At 43.4% G+C, this 18721-nt stretch overlaps 1 protein-coding gene across 1 annotated transcript; it reads left to right on the top strand.

The window, feature by feature from the left end:
• The first annotated feature begins 5717 nt into the window (after window positions 1-5717).
• On the top strand, window positions 5718-16657 carry LOC119041597 (zinc-alpha-2-glycoprotein-like). The gene is made up of 4 exons (XM_037134964.2): window positions 5718-6028; window positions 9766-10023; window positions 12250-12522; window positions 13063-16657. The coding sequence occupies exons 1-4, from the start codon at window positions 5959-5961 to the stop codon at window positions 13341-13343; spliced, it is 882 nt and encodes a 293-aa protein (XP_036990859.2). The 5' UTR covers window positions 5718-5958; the 3' UTR covers window positions 13344-16657.
• Window positions 16658-18721: the final 2064 nt, after the last annotated feature.

Genomic DNA, 18721 nt, shown 5'->3' with positions numbered 1-18721 from the left:
GTTTTGAGATGTGGAGAGAATCACTGCGATGCTCCTTCCAATCTACAGCACCCCAGGGGTGGCTGCTGGTGTTCTTCTCCCTGCTTCCCCTCACAGCCATCACCCAAGATGCCCGCCTCCCACCCATGGTTCTCAGGTCAATCATGGAGGAAGCGAAGAGCACCTATTTCCTTTCTGAGCTTCCCAGAGGAATCAGGCAGAGGAACATCCTCCCTTGCAGTGATCACTGCCAAACTCAGTGACACCTGACAGGCATAAGCATGAAGGGTTGATTGCCCTTCTTGCTGCCCCTCCCTTGGCCACCCTCCTCCCCAGCCATGAGTGTGATTGGTGAGAGTATTCCTGATATTCCCCACCCCTGCCTTCCCCATGTTCCCTCTGTCTCTTGTGGATAGCCCTCTCTGCCAAGGGAAGGGAGGTTCCTCCTGCCATTGGCATGCCACTCCAGCCCCTCCCACTGTCCCTGGAAAGCTCCAGGTTTTTCATTAGGTACAGTAGTACAGGGATGGGTCATTCTGTTTGTGGAGCCCCTCGGCCAAGGGAAAGGAGGTTCTCTTAGTTGAGGAAACCCCCCTGAAACTATAGTAAAAAGAAAAAGAGATAGTAGGGGATAACAGATTAAAACATTAATGACCAGGACTTCTAACAGCTATACAATAGGAATTCCATAAAGAAAGAATCAAGAAGGAATAGATTCATACCAAAGCATATTGTTACGAAATTTCAAAAGTTAGAGAAAATATAAATATTTTACAAGCTTCTGGCCAGGAAAGAAAAAGAAAACAGATTGCACATGAAAGAATCAGAAATCAGAAAGGCTCTAGATATTTCAAGTGTACCAATGAAAGCTAGAAGACAACAGAGAGATGCCTTCAACCTCTCAAGAAAATTATTTTTTCTAACCTAAAATTCTATACCTAACCAAACTGTCAATCAAGTGTAGGGTGTAATGAAGACATTTTCAGATACACAAGCACTCAAAAATTTTACCTCCAGAAGCTTCTTGATAATGTGCTCATCAAAATAAAAATAAGCGTCCCTGGCTGGTGTAGCTCAGTGGATTGAGCGTGGGCCTGCGAACCAGAGTATCACGGTTTGATTCCCAGTCAGGGCACATGCCTGGGTTGCAGGCCAGTTCCCAGCAGAGGACTCACGAGAGGCAACCATACATTGATATTTCTCTCCTTCCCTTCCCCTCTAAAGATAAATAAATAATTTTTTTAAAAGGAGAATAAAAAAATAAATAATAAAAATAAGCTGAGAGGAAGATCATATATACACACATATGTGTGTATATACATACATATATGTATATATATATATATATGGAAATAGAAGATGCTGCATAGGTAAGAGACGGAATTCCCAGGATGAATAGAAAAGGAGATCCAGGGAAGGTGTGGAAAGCAACTTGTCTAAGCCTGAGATTTCCGAATGTTCTGCAATGAGAGTAATATTGTTGGTGAGGATTTTACAACTGAATAAAAACATTAAAAAGTAGTAACTATTAGCTCCATTGAAAATGAAAAGCTATTCGGAAAAGTAAAATAATTATAGTTTACTAATAGCAGAGCTGTAAAGTTATTAATTACATAGTCATAATAATGAAAACAATAGATATAGATCTAACCTACATTCTCATATATAATCTTTATATTGAGAGGATGGAAAATGGAAATGGGCATGTGTGGCAGAGGTTGGGAAAGGAAAGAAGGTAAATCATTATCCAGAATATTGGTTTTATAATGCCTAGCACTGAAATATCAAGAAAGTGTTTTATTTAGAGGCATGGAGGCAAATAGCTGCAAAATAACCGCTAAAAGATGTGAAAAATATTTTTAAAAATGCATTGGGATCCACATTACTCTGAATAAACCAGGCATTGTAAAAACATACTTACTGGCTCAGGCAGGTTAGAATGTGAGATCTCACCCCACTTATAAGAGGAGATGCAGGGTGGACACGGACAAGAAGGAGGAAACCTCAAAAGACTGGGGTCCTGGCAGGCTATGGGAGAGAGGAGGAGAGGACACGGAGCCACTCACGCACCCAGAGAAATTTCCTGGAAGTGCCGAGATTTCAAAGGAGGTGTGAAGGTCTAACACAGCTTGCCCAAAAGAGATAGAAAGAGTTTTGCTGAGTAGGAGGATGTGAAGCACCTGAAAAATGAGGGTCACATGGTCTTGACAGGGATGCAGCCTGAATTTGGGACCAGGCCATGGGGATCTACTGGTTACCCCAAGGAGGATAAAGGGGATCCAGAGAACCAAAGTGGGTCTTTCCAAGCAACCTCCTCCCCACCCAACAAAGAACACCAACAGCTTCCTCTTCAGGTAGGACCAACTTCAAGTGCAATTTCAGGAAACCCCACCCCAGGAGGGCCTCCTTTCCACAGATTATCTCCTTAACAATTGCTCAGTCACTTTAGGATAGCATGTTGCTCTGTATCTCGGGGAACATCTCTGCAAACCATCCATCAGGCCACAAAGATACATGGGAAGGCCTACATTTCCATGTAACTGTCTTCCTCTTTATTCTGTGTGTTTTATCTATAATGCATTAAAAATTATCTTGAAAGGAAAAAATAAATACATATATTTTTCTAATTAAAAAAGAATAAAATTTGTCTCAGCAAGTGAGTAGATGGCCTAAAAGGCTAAGAACTGGTAATGTAGAGGGATGGGGTATGCAGACAACATAGGCTGTGAAGGAAAAGATGCAATAGTAAAATGTGCCTGATCCACTGGAAGACATTGGCTGTTCTTTTGATGGGGGTCCTCAGGAACCTGACTCCAACTCCCTTTTGAATATATCACCCCACCTGCCATACCCTCAGTTTTCTTCCTGAGCTCTCTTTCCTCCAAATTGGCCTCAATGACCCTCAGATAGGTTTGGTGTTGTTCCTTTTGATTGTTGCTCACTTATTCTTTGATCTGTTTTTGTAAGTGTTTATTCATTGTCTTCTTTCTGCCAGGAACTGGGCTAAGCACTAGGGACAGAGAGATGAACATTAACGCACATTACCGCTGTCCTTCTAAAATTTGCCCCCTGCTGCCAACAGAAATTCTAGCCCTGTCAACGTCCTGCTTAATCACAACATCTCTCATGAAGCCTTTTTTGACACCATTCCACACTCGACTTCCTCCTGTGGTGAAGCTCTTGTTGTCACCCACCATTAGTAGCAATTATGAAAGCTGTGAACGAATGTCTTGATCACACTGGGCTATTAGACAAAATATTTTAAGTTTTTGTGATTATGATATGAAAACTCATTTTTTGTTCTTAGGTTTATTTTTTAAGCATTCTTTATTGATTATGCTATTACAGTTTTCCCAATTTTTCCCCTTTATCCTCCCTCCACCCTGCCCCTCCAACCCTCCACCATCCCCACTCCCTTAGTTCATGTCCATGGGTTGTACATATAAGTTATTTGAATCCTCTGTTTCCTATACCATTTTTTACCTCTCCCCATCTATTTTATGCCTACCAGTTATGCTGCTTCTTCCCTGTACCTTTTCCCCCCTACTCCTCCCTTCACCCTCCCCCACTGAACTCCCTCTGTGTGATGTCCATTTCTCTGATTCTGTTCATGTTCTGGCTGTTTGATTAGTTTTTTCTTCATTACTTTTAGGTTCATTTGTTGATAATTATGAGTTTATTGTCATTTTATTGTTCATATTTTTTATCTTCTTTCTTCTTAGATAAGTCCCTTCAACATTTATAAGGGCTTGGTGATGATGAACTTCTTTAACTTGACCTTATCTGGGAAGCACTTTATCTGTCTTTCCATTCTAAATGAAAGCTTTGCTGGATAGAGTCATCTTGGTTATAGTATAGGTTTGTGCCTTTCATGATTTCAAATACTTCTTTCCAGCCCCTTTTTTGCCTGTAAGGTTTCTTTTGAGAAATCAGCTGATAGCCTTATGGGAACTCCTTTGTAGGTATTTGTCTCCTTTTCTCCTGTTGCTCTCAGGATTTTTTCTTTGTTTTTAATCTTGGGTAACTTAATAATGACATGCCTTGGTGTGTTCCTCTTCAGGTCCAAATTCTTTGGGATTCTCTGGGCTTCCTGGACTTCCTGGAAGTCTATTTCCTTTGCCAGATTGGGGAAGTTTTCCTTCATTATTTGTTCAAATAAGTTTTCAATTTCTCACTGTTGCTCTTCTCCTTCTGGCACCCCTATGATTTGGATGTTGGAACATCTCAGGTTGCCCCAGAGAATCCTCAGCCTCTCTTCATTTTTTTGGATTCTTGTTTCGTCTTTCTGAACCCCCTGAATATTTACTTTATCCTTTTGTTCCAAATAGTTGGTTTGAATCTTGGTTTCCTCCTTGTCACTGTTGGTTCCCTGAATATTTTGCTTTATTTCATTTTCAGTATCTTTCATTTTTCAACCCAGCTCAATCAGCTCTGTGAACATTTTGATTACCAGGGCTTTAAATTCTCCATCAGATAAGTTGGCAATGTCCTCATCACTTAGTTCTGAGGTTTTGCTGTGTTATTTCATTTGGGCCATATTTCTTTGTCTTGGTGCACCTGGTAAGTTGTAAGGGGTAGAGCCTTAGGTATTCACCTGGCTTGGCAACCCTCTTTGCTGTGCTGCCTGTGTGGGAGGGGCCAGAGAGGGAGCAATGCAGCTCACCTGCTAGTCTCTAGCCCACTTTGCAACAGACTCTTGAGTCAGACTGGAAGTATCTCTCACCAAAGCAACCCCAGCCATAGCCCACAGTCAGCTCTGAGTCTCGGTTTTCCCCTTAAGTCAGTCTCTCCCACACAAAAGCTCCGCCTAGAGCTCTGCAGTCAGCCTTGCCCCTCAGCTGCCTCCCAGCAGTTTTTCTGAGTCGCCAACCAGGTGGGGTCCGCCTTACTTGTCTGGTTGTTCTGGTTCATTTTTTTCTTTAATTCCTTGGTTGTCAGAGTTCCATGCAGTTTGACTTTCTGGTGCTTCTGATTGTTTATTGATTTTTAGATTGGTTGTTATCCTTCTTTTGGTTGTGAGAGGAAGCAAAGGGTTTCTACCTATGCCTCCATCTTGGCCGGAACTCTGTTCTTAGGTTTAAATCATTAAGCACTATTAAGTTTTTGTCAGTTTCATCCTTAAAACTACAAAAGCCAAATGATTCTTTAAGCCCTATTATAGAAATTACCTGATTTCCAGACTATGCTTTAAGTCAATACTTCCTGCTTTTGAGTTGATTTTCTTCTTCTCTAAGCTTTCCAGCCCCATGGACTGTATCATCACAGACTCTGTCCTTGCATTTCTCAAATCCTTCACACTGTCCTATGGTAGCAGCTATTTGGCACCTCATATTTTGCCTTCCTGGGAATTTTATTCTAGTCTACCACTCAGTCACCTGTTTGACCCCCCACTGTTTTTTAGGCCTGCAAGAACATGCCCGATATAAGTTTTTAAACTGCCTTTAGCTCCAGTCTGGCCCCATAACCAACCTTGGTTCCCCTCCCTCCATTTCCCTGAGTGACTGTTGCCCAAAAACATCCTGTCCCAATTTCAGTAGCAGTTACATCATCAATTACTGAAACACATTCCTATTCTGACTTTAAGCAGAATTACCAGTTAGTTCTCAGAATCAATGGATAGACTGAGAATTAGGCAAGAGAAGCACAGACCAAATCACACCATGGAATTCATTCTGTAAACACAAGCTGCTGCCAACAGGGCAACCAACGCTGCAGCATGGACCCATGACAAAGTCCCCATACCAGGTCGTATCTCAGCTCTCCACTGGCAGACTGTCTGTAGACTTATTGAGAAAACCAACCAACCTGGCCTGCCCTGTTTATCCTGTTTTGCCACAGTCAGGAAAGGAGTCCATCCTGGCACCTCACCAGAGAGGGGATCAAAACCCAGCCATTTCTGAAACTACACCTGGCATTCCTTCCAAGTAATCAGCTTCAGGACATGAGAAGTTCAGAACCTTTCACTCAGATACAACGAGCATGATGTTGCCTTTCCTGCTGTCTCTACTGCTTGTTCTGGGTCCTGCAGTCCCACAGGAAACCCAAGATGGTAAGTTGGGAAGCAAGGGCTGGGTATGGAGGAGAACAGAGTGTAAGTAATGAACAGCATAGATGGGCTGGGAGAGGGACCCAGATGAAACCAGGATTCCTAGTATATGGTAGGAATGGGTGTTCCAGGCTGTCAGCTAACTCAGCTCACATGCTTCTAGAAGCAATTTAGAGACCCTCTGGATCCATATTAAGTAAGACCTTAAATAATTGAAATTAAAAATTCTTAGGAGGCAAATGAACAAAACTAAGGCCTGGACAAGTGAAGTGACCTGTCCTAGGTCACAGCCAAGACAGGGCAGGGGCCACACAGCTGGAACTTTCTGTTCCTCCCTCCTTCCAATGGCTAGACACACTTGTCTGTCTCTCAGAAATAAATACAGCAACTCCAAAGAGCATTTGTAAAAGCACATTAGCATGTTAACTGAAGGGTGCTTCTAGAAACAAAAGCATTCTCTCACTCCACAGTTAGTCACTACAACAGTGGGTCTGGAAGGCTAGTGACTGGGACCGAAGTCAGATGGAGATCGGGCAGAACTAGGGTCAATTTTAAGACAGAGTAGTTAGGTGTTTTTTTTTTTCCTACAAAATTTCGGGATGATATAAGCTAAATGGAACAAGTTTAGAATTTATTACATTCACAAGCTGTCAGAATACATGTTTTATAACAGCTGATCATATTTAGATTACTAATCACATCCTACACCAAAATTTAATTTAGTCAGGGTTCTTTAGAACGATATATATGTGCATAGAAAGAGAGACTGTTTTAAGGTTATGGCTCACACCACTGTGGGGGCAGGAAGTCTGAAATCTTCGAGCTAATAAGCACACTGGGGACCTAGAGAAGATATGGTGTTGCAGTATTCAGTCCAAAGGCAGTCTGGAGGCAGAATTCCTTCTTCTTCTGGACACTTCAGTCTCTTCTCTTGTGGTCTTCAACTGATTAGAGGAGGCTCGCCCACATTACAAACTGGAACCTGCTTCATCGATATCTACTAAGTGAAATTATAATCATATTCAGAAACTAAGAGATTAACTTCAGTAGTAGAACTGGAAATCTGCTGTATGACCTATAACATTGGTACCACCTATGAGAGTTCTGTCAGGCAACTTTTGAAATTAATTATGAAAATGCTCCAACCAGACTTCCACCAAGATGGAGGCGTATGTGGAAACACTTTGCTTCCTCGCACAAACAAATCTAAAAATAATAAAGTTTTAACAACAATAAATGCAATCAAACCACAGAAAATAGAACAATATGGAGTCCAAAAACAACAAACTGCTCAGCTAAACCTGTGAGAGGGGTGAAGCCAGCAGCAGAGCGGGTCAGGCAAAAACCATTCCCCAACCCGGGAGGCGCACAGGCAGCCGAGAGCGCGGATCCCAGGTGTGGGGTAGCTATGAGTGGACCCAGGGAAGGTGCAGCACAGCTGGCTGTCTGGGGTTGCACATTTGTGCACAGATAAACCAGTGAAGAGACAGTATTGAGACAGACTGCACAGGCCCTGGCGCAGGGCAGTGGACTCGCACATTTGCACTCAGATAAACAGGCGGGGGTGAGCAGTGAGGTGGACCGGACAGGGTGAGTGGAGAGGACTGCCATTGCTCCCTCTCTGACCCCCGCCCCCACATACAGCATCACAAACCAACGACTTGGGCGTCCCTACCTTGGTGAACTCCTAAGGTGCCTCTCCTCATACATAACAGGCACAAACAGATAAAAACATGGCTCAAGAACAACTCAGAGCCCCAGAGCCCATAAATCTAAGTGATGAAGAAATAGCCAAACTTTCAGATGCACAGTTCAAAACACTCGTGATCAGGATGCTCACAGAACTGGTTGATTTTAGTCACAAATTAGAGGAATATATGAAGGCTAAACTAATTGAAATGAATGGAAATGCACAGGAAACCAATAGTAATGAAAAGAAAACTGGGACTCAAACCAAGGGAATAGACAAGAAGGAAAGAAAAAATGACCAAACAGAAAAGAATGAAAAAACAAGAATTCAAAAAAATGAGGAGAGGCTTAGAAACCTCCAGGACATCTTTAAACGCTCCAACATTCGAATTATAGGGGTACCAGAAGGGGAAGAGGAACAGTCATGAAGGGAAACCTTATTTGAACAAATAATAAAAGAGAACTTTCCCATTCTGGCAAAGAAAATAGACTTCCAGGAAATCCGGGAAGCTCAGAGAGTCTCAAAGAAGTTGGACCCAAGAAGGAACACACCAAGGCACATCATAATTACATAACCCAAGATTAAAATGAAGGAGAGAATCCTAGAAGCAGCAAGAGATAAGGGGACAGTCACCTACAAAGGAGTTCCCATCAGACTGTCAGCAGATTTCTCAAAAGACACCTTACAGGCAAGAAGGGGCTAGAAAGAAATATTCCAAGTCATGAAAGCCAAAGACCTACATCCAAGATTGCTCTATCCAGCAAAGCTTTCATTTAGAATGGAAGGGCAGATAAAGTGCTTCTCAGATAAGATCAAATTCAAGGAGTTCATCATCACCAAGCCCTTATTATATGAAATGTTAAAGGGACTTACCTAAGAAAAAGAAGATAAAAAAGATAAACAGTGAAAGGACAGCAAACTCAGTTATCAACAACCACACCTAAAACAAAAGCAAATTAAGAGGACAGCTAGATCAGGAGTGAACCATAGAAATGAAGATCATGTGGAAGGTTAGCAACAGGGGAGTGGGAGAAGGAGAAGGGGGGAGAAGGTACAGAAAATAAGTAGCATAGACAGTAGATAGAAAATAGATAGGGGGGAGGGTAAGAATAGTAGGGGAAATATAGAATCTAAAGAACTTGAGACACGTGTTCATGAACTAAAGGAGGGGAATCATGGGAGAGGGGTGTGCAGGGTAGAGGGGAACGGAGGGGGGAAATAGAACAAATGTAATGGCATAATCAATACAATTTTTTTAAAATACATTTAAAAAAAGAAAGAAAATGCTCCAATCATATACAACTCCCTTACTCACACAAAATTTCAGGGACTCTCCTAAAAAAAAAAGACAGAAGCAGGGGCAGCCCTGGCCTATCTGAACTTCAACTTATTCTTACTTTATGTTAATCCATTCCAGGTCATTTCCTGGGGTTTCTAGTCAATTCTCCTTCCTACACTTTCTAACTATATGTATTTGTCATGTTCAACTAGATAATGTTCCAGTGACAAGGACAGTTTTTAGTGGCTTAACTCAACAAATGTTTATTTCTTGCTCATGTAAAAATGAATACTGATCAGGCAAGTTTTTGTGCTCCCAGGGGTGACTCAAGGATCCAGGTGGTTTGCATTTGGGGACCCTTCTCTTCATCCTGTGGCCTCCACAGTCATCACCTAAATAGAAGAGAGACAAAGGGTTCAAACCAGCTTGCAGGCCTCCAACCAGAAGAAAGACATCACTTCCCCTCACATTCCTTTTTGACAGAACTCAGTCATGGTCCCAATATACCTACAAGAAGACTGAGAAATATTATCTCTGATGTGCTAAGAGACAATGTAGTAATAGAGACAATATGGTCTCTGAAATATCATCCCCAGAATAGAAGTAGAGCCCATTCTTTCAGCTTCCAATAGTGGGTGGCTGACAGTGGAGTGGAGAGACCTGGGGAGGAGGAAGCCCAGGGACCAGGCCTCCCTTCCTTGTCCTCTGTTGTGCCACGGTGGGATTCCTCTGTGTGAACCCCACATCTGAATCTTTTCTCCTCCTTTGCAGGGCCTTATTCTCTGACCTTCCATTCCATTGGAATGTCTGGGCCCAAGGCAGGCTACCCCAGTTTTCAGGCCACTGGCTACCTCAATGACCAGGCCTTCTTCCACTATGATCATGAAAGTGGAAAGGCTGAGCCCCTGGGCCCATGGAAACAAATAGAAGGAATGGAGGACTGGGAGGAAGTAAGTAAACGTCAGAAGGCCAGGGGGGACTTCTTTCTGAAGAACCTGGAAGAAATCATGGACTATTACAAGGACACAGGTAAGTGACTTATGGACTGCTGGGGTAGAAGGTCTTAGCTAAAGAGGCAGCTCTGCAGTTGTGAGTGGAACCGAGTCTGCAGGCTGGACTGTCATGCCATAGGAGGAGCCAGTAGCACATTCAGAGATACACAGGCACTTCTGCATACCTGTCCCCCACAACACACCTGGGTTTTCCTAGTTCATTGTTACTTTCCCCATCCTCACTCCCAGACCTCAACCTCACATCAACTGAAGTCAACATGAGCCTTTTTTATTATTTTTTTATCCCCACCATTTTTAATTGCTTTGAGAGAGAAAGAAAGTGAGAGATACAAAGGGAGAGAAGCATCGATGTGAGAGAGAAACATCGATAGGCTGCCTCTTGTACATGCCCCCACCAGGGATCCAACACACAGCCTTTCAGGTTATAAAACATTGCTCTAACCAACTGAGTCACACTGGTCAAGGCAGTATCAGCCTTTATTGAGGTACATCTGACCTCTCAGTTCCACGCCTCCACCTGTCTAAGGTCGATCCCACTTTAGAAGGTCTCGACTCACCTCCATGCAAGGATGCTAGATGGGAAGTGAGTTAACCTTGGGGTTATTCTCACCAGGGTTCAGGTGCTGACTCTGCCATTCACTAGCTGTTTGACAGTGAGCTTGCACTTAATTATCTGGTCTGAATCTGCAAAAACTGGGACATTGAGTCCTGCCTCCAAGAGATTCCATAAAATTTATCTAGGCAAATTCCATGAAAGCTAGAATATAGCCTGGCTCAACTCCCATGGAGCCCCATAACCTAAGACAGACAATGAATATGCTGAATTATTGAAAGTATTCAGTATGAACTATGGCTCAAACTAGCAGCTCAGGAAGGATTGAATTGAAAACCACAAGCTGTTAAAGTTCCATAAAGTCATAAAGACCCTCCTGTTCATAATGAGGAGACTTGGGTGGAGGGGTCATCAGAATTGAGGTGTGAGGAGCCAGTGCAGAGTGGAGCACAGAGACTAGTTTCCCAGCCCAGCACTCTCTCCTGACACACACTGCCTAACCTCCAAGCCAGACAATCACTGGCCTCGTGAACTGGTGATTTTAAATTGTTACAGGGTAAGTGTCAAAAGATGGCTTTCTGAGTATAAAAATACCCAAGAAGTTACATGAAATATGAAAGTTTTCAAAAGGAGGCAAATGTTACTCAGAAGCCTGTAGGATGTGGAATGGGATGCCCTTGTGAGAAAACAGCCTGAGTCGTGCTCGGAAATAGGAAAGGGAGTGGCACAGGTGTCCGGGAAGGACACTGAAACAAAGCCTGATTGACTGGAGTAGAAATGTTGATGTGAGTAACCATGAGCAAAGAGGATAAAGAGATGAACACAAGGGTATTAGGAAATGATAAGACCTGACCTTCATTGACCACTATGTGCTCAGCACATGTAATGACACATGCAATGATCACAATAACCCTCTACATACTGCTATTGCCAGTGCCATTTTAGAAATGGGAAAATGGAAGCAAACCAGGTTAATGGCTGAAGTTTATGCAACAGGCCAGGTAAGAGTGGAGACAGATCTAGGATTTGAGCCCAGACAACTTGAGATCAGAGTCTGTGCACTAATCAGTATTGGGTAAATAACTACTTTCATAATCAAAGTAAAGCAGTTTGGTCCCCCTTTCCTAAGTAGGCTGAAGAAGTGTTGCTAATTGGGAAAGGGGGCTGGTATTAAAGCTTTGTAATAAAAATATCAAAAACCACAATAGAGAAAAGAACTGATCAACTAATGTTGACTCAATTGGAGACATTAACGCCAGGTACAACAGGGGAAAAGGACAGATTACACAATCTCTTTTAAAATCCAAAAATTTTTATTTAACTGGTCAGTGCACTTTGGTGTGTTAGTGTCCAATTTCCAAGACCTCACACTATAGTGAAACAAAGTTCATTTAAAGAGAAGCCACATAGGCCCAGGAAGTCTGTCCATGGCCTATAGCTCTCTGAAGTTCCCTTGCTGGGAAAAAGGTGTCTCATCTCAGACTGGCCTAAAACACCAAAGCATACTCAATTTCCCACTCTCTGCCTGCTCTATGTCTAGCTAAGAACCTAATTGCCTAGATAAAAGGGGTAAATGTTCAGATTTCAAAACCCATCTTCCTATTGGGTTGTAAACTGTGCAAAGTAAGAGTTATTAAAATAGAGTTGATGCCAAGTTGACAGATTTCTGGGGTGTCTGGGTGAATGCAGGAAGTCACATCATGCAAGAAGAGATTAGTTGTGAAATCCGAAATAACAGCTACTGCAGGGCATTCTGGAAGACTGCCTACGATGGCCAGGACTATATTGAGTTTAACACAGAAATCCCAGCTTGGATACCCCTGCATCCAGTAGCTCTGAAAACCAAGTTAAAGTGGGAGACAGAAGGCTCTGTGCAAGCAGCCAAGGCCTACCTGGAGCAGGAGTGCCCCCAGATGCTGCGGAATTACCTGCAATACAGCAAGACATTCCTGGACCGTCAAGGTACCCAGTGCTCTCTATGTACTGCTCCCCCACACTGAGCTGAGAAAGATCAAGGTGATCCCAGGCTGGGAGCTCAAAGGAACTTTTCAGGCAAATCCTGTAGTCATTTCTCTCTCTGATATGCCTCCTGGCTTCACTGTGGTGTGTAAAATGTCTGCCCAGGAAGGATGAAGGTGACTAAGTGTGAGCAGGATTGATTGTCACAGGCTGAGACTTAGTGACAAGTAATGAGAAAGAGGGTCCTATGGACACAGGGCAGGGTCCCAATGGCACAGCAGCAGACAGAAATTAGGAGCAGGGCTCAGACAGTGGGTGACAGGCACCACAAGGCACGCAGTTTCTTTGCATCAGAAGTCAGCACACAGTGGGTAGAAAGGGGGGCTGCTGGGAGGCAAGAACGTGGCCAGGGACATTCCATTATCCCACAAGGAAAGCTCATGGAAAGCCTCAGCTTCCCTGATCTTCTCCAAGTTTCCTTGAGGAGGCACTGAGCAGGGAAACGTCACCTTCAGACCCTCACTCCATTGTATCTCTCCACAGATGCTCCCTCTGTGTCATTCACCAGCCAGGAGGGCCCAGGAAACATCAAGACTCTCAAGTGCATAGCCTACAACTTCTACCCAAGACCAGTCAGTATGTACTGGACTCAGGCAGATGACCCACTGGAGACTGATGAATGGGGAGACATTGTTCTTAATGAAGATGGCACTTACCACTCCTGGGTGACAGTGAAAGTCCCCTCTTCAGACACAGGCCCCTACTTCTGCCATGTGCAACACAGCAGCCTGGCCCAGACCCTCACTGTCCAATGGAATGAGTGAGGGGCAGGAATCAGGGGCTGAAAGTGCCTCCTAGTCTACAGACCAGTAACCACCTGTCTGTCCTTTGGGACAGGAGAGAGGTGAGCTGGAAAATGACTGTCATCACCATCAACAGGGCCCAGAGAAGCAGTGAAGGGGACACACAGGTGGTGGATTTGGATACATGAGGTTTGCATGCTGGGCACTGTGCTGACTCACTGCTACATTCCCCCTCAGAACCCATTATCTGATCTCTGAAATTGTATCAGCACCTTTCTACACTAATCAACTAGCCTATATGCAAATAAAAATCAGGTTGTTCAACTGTTAAATGCTATAGAAACTTCAGCAGAGGTTATCATTCGTCCTGCCCCCAAGCATTTGAATCATCTGGAATTGTTGGTATCCACTGGAAGCAGTATGTCCTGGCCATCTTGACCAGGGGTCCCCACTCTAGTGTGTCCTGGCCACCAGATACCATGAGCACTGTTTAGGTGCTCACGGCTGAGGTCCCCTCTGCTTGGAAGGTCACACAACTCTGCAACCTCTTTAATACAACCTGAAGCCTACTCTCTACCTCAGATTCCCCTGCATTTGCTTGCCACCCTGTGAGACTCCCTTCCACTCCAGCTATCCCACCAATCCCACACCACCGTGACCTCAGGGCCACACTCCCCCATTGCTTACCTGGGAGGTTTCCTTCCTCCAGGATACACTCCCAAAGGAGTAAGAATCACTCTGATATTCTTGGACTTCTTCCAAACAATTTTGAGTGAGTGAGTGAGTGTGTGTGTGTGTGTGTGTGTGTGTGTGTGTGTTTAACTGAGTCACCTACCAACATGCACAGATCTAAGCCAAATGAAAACTAAACTAACAAAACAAAAACCAAAATAAGAAAACCAAAGCAGAACTCATAGATGTGACTCTTTTTGTCTGCCTTGGTGCCACAAATTACCTTAACAATTCTTCAGTCTCTCGGGATTAGATATCTTCCCTCTCCTTAGAGGATTCTTCTGGGGATTGTTCACCAGCTAGACTGCAGGGATGCAGTACTCTGAATCAAGCAGGGAACACTAATGGATATAAGACCTGAAAATATTTTTTGCCAATGCTTTTGTCATTTTGATGAACACTGCTTTTTTTATTTTAATGTTGTTCAAGTACAGTTTTCTGTTTTTTACTCCCATCCCAGTCTACCCCCCCAGCCCTCCCACCTCCCTCCAATATCCACCCCCCCCTTATTTTTGTCCATGTGTCCTTTATATTTGAAGGGTTCCTGCAAACCCTTCCCCATTTCCTCTTAAATTATCTTTCTCTCCCCTTGGTCACTGTCAGCATGTTCTCTATTGTAGTGTTTTTTATTATATTTTGCTTGTTTGTTTGTTTTGTTGTTTAGGTTCCTGTTAAAGGTGAGATCATATGGTATTTGTCTTTCACCACCTGGCTTATTTCACTCAGCATAATGCTTTCCAGTTCCATACATGCTTTCACAAAGGATAGGAGCTCCTTCTTTCTTTCTGCTGCATAGAATTCCATTGTATAAATGTACCATAGTCTTTTGATCCATTCATTTACTGATGGGGACCTAGGTTGCTTCCAACACTTGTCTATTGTAAATTGTGCTGCTATGAACATTGGGGTGCATAGGTTCTTTTGGACTGGTGTTTCAAGGCTCTTAGGATATAATCCTAGCACTGGAATTGCTGGGTCAAAAGGCAGATCCATTTTTTTGTTTTCTTAGAAAATTACATACTGTCATCCATACTGGTTGTGCCAGTATGCAATCCCACCAACAGTGAACTAGGGTCCCCTTTTCCCCACAACCTCTCCAACACTTGTTGTTTGTTTCTTTGTTTATGATGGCCATTCTGACTGGTGTAAAGTGGTATCTCATTGTGGTTTTAATTTGCATCTCTCTGACAGTTAGTGATATTGAGCATCTTTTTATGTGTCTCTGGATCCACACGATTCTTCAATTCCATCTACCGCGGCCCCAGGGACCTTGCTGGCCAGAGTAACCCTCACCTCACTATCCTCCAAGCAGAAGTATAGGTTTCCTTTCACACTGGGAACCATCCCTGCCCTGTCAATGACAGCTGGGCCGTTTTCAGCCTCTACCTCCTGCGTCACTTGCAGAGCTTCTCACTTTTGTTTTTCATTCTTCATGGAATGGGAAAGAAAATGAAGAAACTGAACAATTTATTTACTGTTCTTTCAGCTCTTTACTGTCTTCGAGATGGATTTAACTACTGTTCTTACCTCCTGTGTAAACTTGCTTTTTAAAAATTTCATCCAGACTACCTATCTATGTCTGCCTGCACCAAAGCCCAAATTTCCTTTTTGGTTCCTATGTGTATGACATATATCCTATTGTGTTTTTACAGTGCTCGATGTCTTCCAAATTTTTCATGTTTTAAAAAGATTTTATTTATTTATTTTCAGAGAGTGGGGAAGAGAAGGAGAGAAACAATGATGTGCAAGAGATATATTGACCCATTGTCTCTCCCACACCCCCAGCTGGGAACCTGGCCCACAACCCAGGCATGTGCCCTGACTGGGAATTGAACCAGCAACCTTTCAGTTCACAGGCCAGCACTCAATCGACTGAGCTACACCAGCCAGGGCTCATCATTTTCTTTTAACAAAGTAAATCTTCTCGAGCTGTGCTTTTCTGAGATTCCATTGCCAACTGACATTCTCTAAGGAATTTGTGATATTTTAAAAGGACCATATTTCTTTTCTCTTGACCATCCTTGAATGGGGACAGATATTGCAAGAGACTGCTAGTCACCAAAGTGTGCCTCTTCCCACTACCTGTCCTGGAAGGTGACCCTAACGGGGTGTGACGACAAGGCTATAGGTGAACAGAGATGCCTCCTCATAGATGCTTCCTCAGTAGAAAATCGTGGATTTCTTACACAAGCTCAAGAGTTAGATCAATTTTTCAGTTCTTGCTCAGCTACCATAGGACAATTTTGAGTGCAATTTCAGGAAGCCCCACCCCAGCAGGGCCCCCTTGCCAAATTCTCTCCTTCTTAACAATTCCTCAGTCTCTTTAGGAAAGCATGTGGCTCTGTATCAGGGGCCCCACTGCAAACAGCTCACTAGCCCCCAAAGGTACATGGAGAAGCCTGTGTTTCCATATAGCTAGCTTCTCTTTAATCTGTGTTTTATGTAATGCATGGAAAATCATCATTTTCATATTTATTTTACTTTATTTTTTCCATTACCATTTCTCCCCCTATACTCTCTTTCACCTGTCCCCACCCCCTCCTGCCTGCAGTCATCACACTGTGGTCTGTGTCCATGAGTTCTTTCTCCTTTTTTCCTTTTTTGCTCAATCCCTTTACCCTCCATCCCACCATCAGAGTTGTCAGCCTCCTGTGTCTATGAGTCTGTCTCTGTTTCACTTGTTAGTCCAGTTTGTCCATTACCTTCCACCAGTAAGTGAGATCTATGACACTTGTCTTTCTCTGACCTGCTTATTTCACTTACCATGACATTCTCTAGTCCGTCCATGCAAAAGAGAAAAAAAAGTGATCCTTCAAGGAAAAAGAAAAAGAATAAATAACTTCTAGAGCTGAAGGGAAAAAATTGTCTTGGCAAAGGAATAGATAGCACCAAAGGCTAAGAAATGTTGAAGTAGAGGAAAGGGATATGCAGAGAATAGAGGCTGTGAGAAAAAAGATGCAATAATGGAACATGGTTCATTCATTGGAAGATATTGCCTGTTCATTGGGTGGGGTTGGGGGAACTCTAATATCCCTTTTGAATATCTATCACCCCATCAGCCAATCCTCTCCATCTTCCTCCTGACCTCCATTAACCCTAAATTGGCCTCAATGGACCTCTGATGCTATCCATTTTGGCCTTTGCTCATCTATCCATTGACCTATTTTTCTAAGTGTTAATTCGTGGTCTTCTTTCTGCCAGGCACTAGGCTAAGCACTAGGGACAGAGAAATGAACGTAACACACACCATCGCTGTCCTTATGAAGTCTCCCTGCTATGCCAACTGAAGTCCCATTGCTGCTACACATCCTGCTCAACCTCAACTGCTCCCATGAAGCCATTCCCAGTGCCACCTAACACTCAAATTCCTTCTTCAATGAAACTCATGTGGACACCCAACTTTAATACTAATTACAAAATTTCTAGAAATGTCTTGATTATAATTGGTTATTAAACCTTTTAGATTGTTGTGGTTAACTTAAGTTTTGTTCCTAGCTTTTAATCATGAGGCTTATTAAGTTCCATCCATTTTATCTTTGCAGCAAGAAGAAACAAAGTATTCTCTCTGCACTATCATCGAAATTGCCTGGTCTTCAGCATGTGCTCTGAATCAATCATTTCTGACTGTCAGTTTATTGTATTTTTCTTTCATCTTTCCAGCAGTAACAGACTCACACATCTCAGATTTAGTCTGAATTTTTAAGTCCTTCACACAGTCCACTAAGTAGCAGCCTGGCATGAACAAACATCTTCCCTTCAACGAGCATTACATTTTAGTTGATGACAAGACGTAACTAAATCAGTTGTTCAACCCTCCACTGCACATCAAGGCCTGTAAGGACCTCCCCAAGACATCTGTGTTTTCACTGCCTTCAGCTCCAATATGGCCAAACAACCAAGACATGTACCCATCCCTTCATTTCCCTGAGCAAATCCTGCTTAAAAATAGTCCTTTCCCAATTGCAGTAGTAGCAGTCTCATCTTTAACCAGTTGCTGCAACAGATTCCTATTCTAACTTTAAGCACAAAATAAATTTATTTACCCATGCTTCTAGAATCAGTGGAGACATTGCAAAACCCAGACTTGGAATTGGGCAGGAGGAGAACAGGCCACATCACACCATGGAACTAGTTTGGTAATCACACACTGCTGCCAACAGAAGGAATGAATGACACAGTGGAACAATGACAAGGCCCCAGTCCTCAGATCACCTGTCTCAGCTCTCCCTTGGCAGACCACCTGTAGACTCATTGAAGACAGCATCCGCCCTGGCTGGCCTCTGTGTCCTGTTTTCTCACTGCCAGGAGAGGAGCCTCTCTTGGCGTTCCCACTAGCCTGTGCATTCTCCTCTCCTGGATGGGGCTCAAAGCCCAGCCATTCCCAAAGCTATACCTGGGGCTATCTACAAGTACTATGTTCCAACTTCCTGGATCTGAAGAAGTCCAGAACTTTCCAGCCAGGAACCATAAACTCCAGGGTGTCTGTCCTGCCATTCCTACTGCTCCTTCAGCATCCTCAAGTGCCCCTTGAGACCCAAACTACTGAGTGTGGAGAAACACAGAGGGGCAGTGATGAATGGGATTGATGGGAGAAGAGCCCTGATGAAGCTGGAATTCTCAGAGTGCAGTAGGAATGGGTGTTTGAGGTTCTCAACTAACTCAGCTCA

Source organism: Artibeus jamaicensis, unplaced genomic scaffold, assembly GCF_021234435.1.
Source record: "Artibeus jamaicensis isolate MK-2021 breed Jamaican fruit bat unplaced genomic scaffold, CSHL_Jam_final contig_956, whole genome shotgun sequence".
NCBI lineage: Eukaryota > Metazoa > Chordata > Mammalia > Chiroptera > Phyllostomidae > Artibeus > Artibeus jamaicensis.
This window is presented reverse-complemented; position numbering and strand designations above follow the sequence as displayed.

What these genes read in the sequence shown, in the direction of transcription:
- LOC119041597 (XM_037134964.2), top strand. Translation starts at nt 5,959, where the DNA reads ATGATGTTGCCTTTCCTGCTGTCTCTACTGCTTGTTCTGGGTCCTGCA. An exon ending in GGACTATTACAAGGACACAG is followed by an intron (nt 10,024 to 12,249) that starts GTAAGTGACTTA and finishes GGGTGAATGCAG; the next exon opens with GAAGTCACATCATGCAAGAA. An exon ending in GACATTCCTGGACCGTCAAG is followed by an intron (nt 12,523 to 13,062) that starts GTACCCAGTGCT and finishes ATCTCTCCACAG; the next exon opens with ATGCTCCCTCTGTGTCATTC.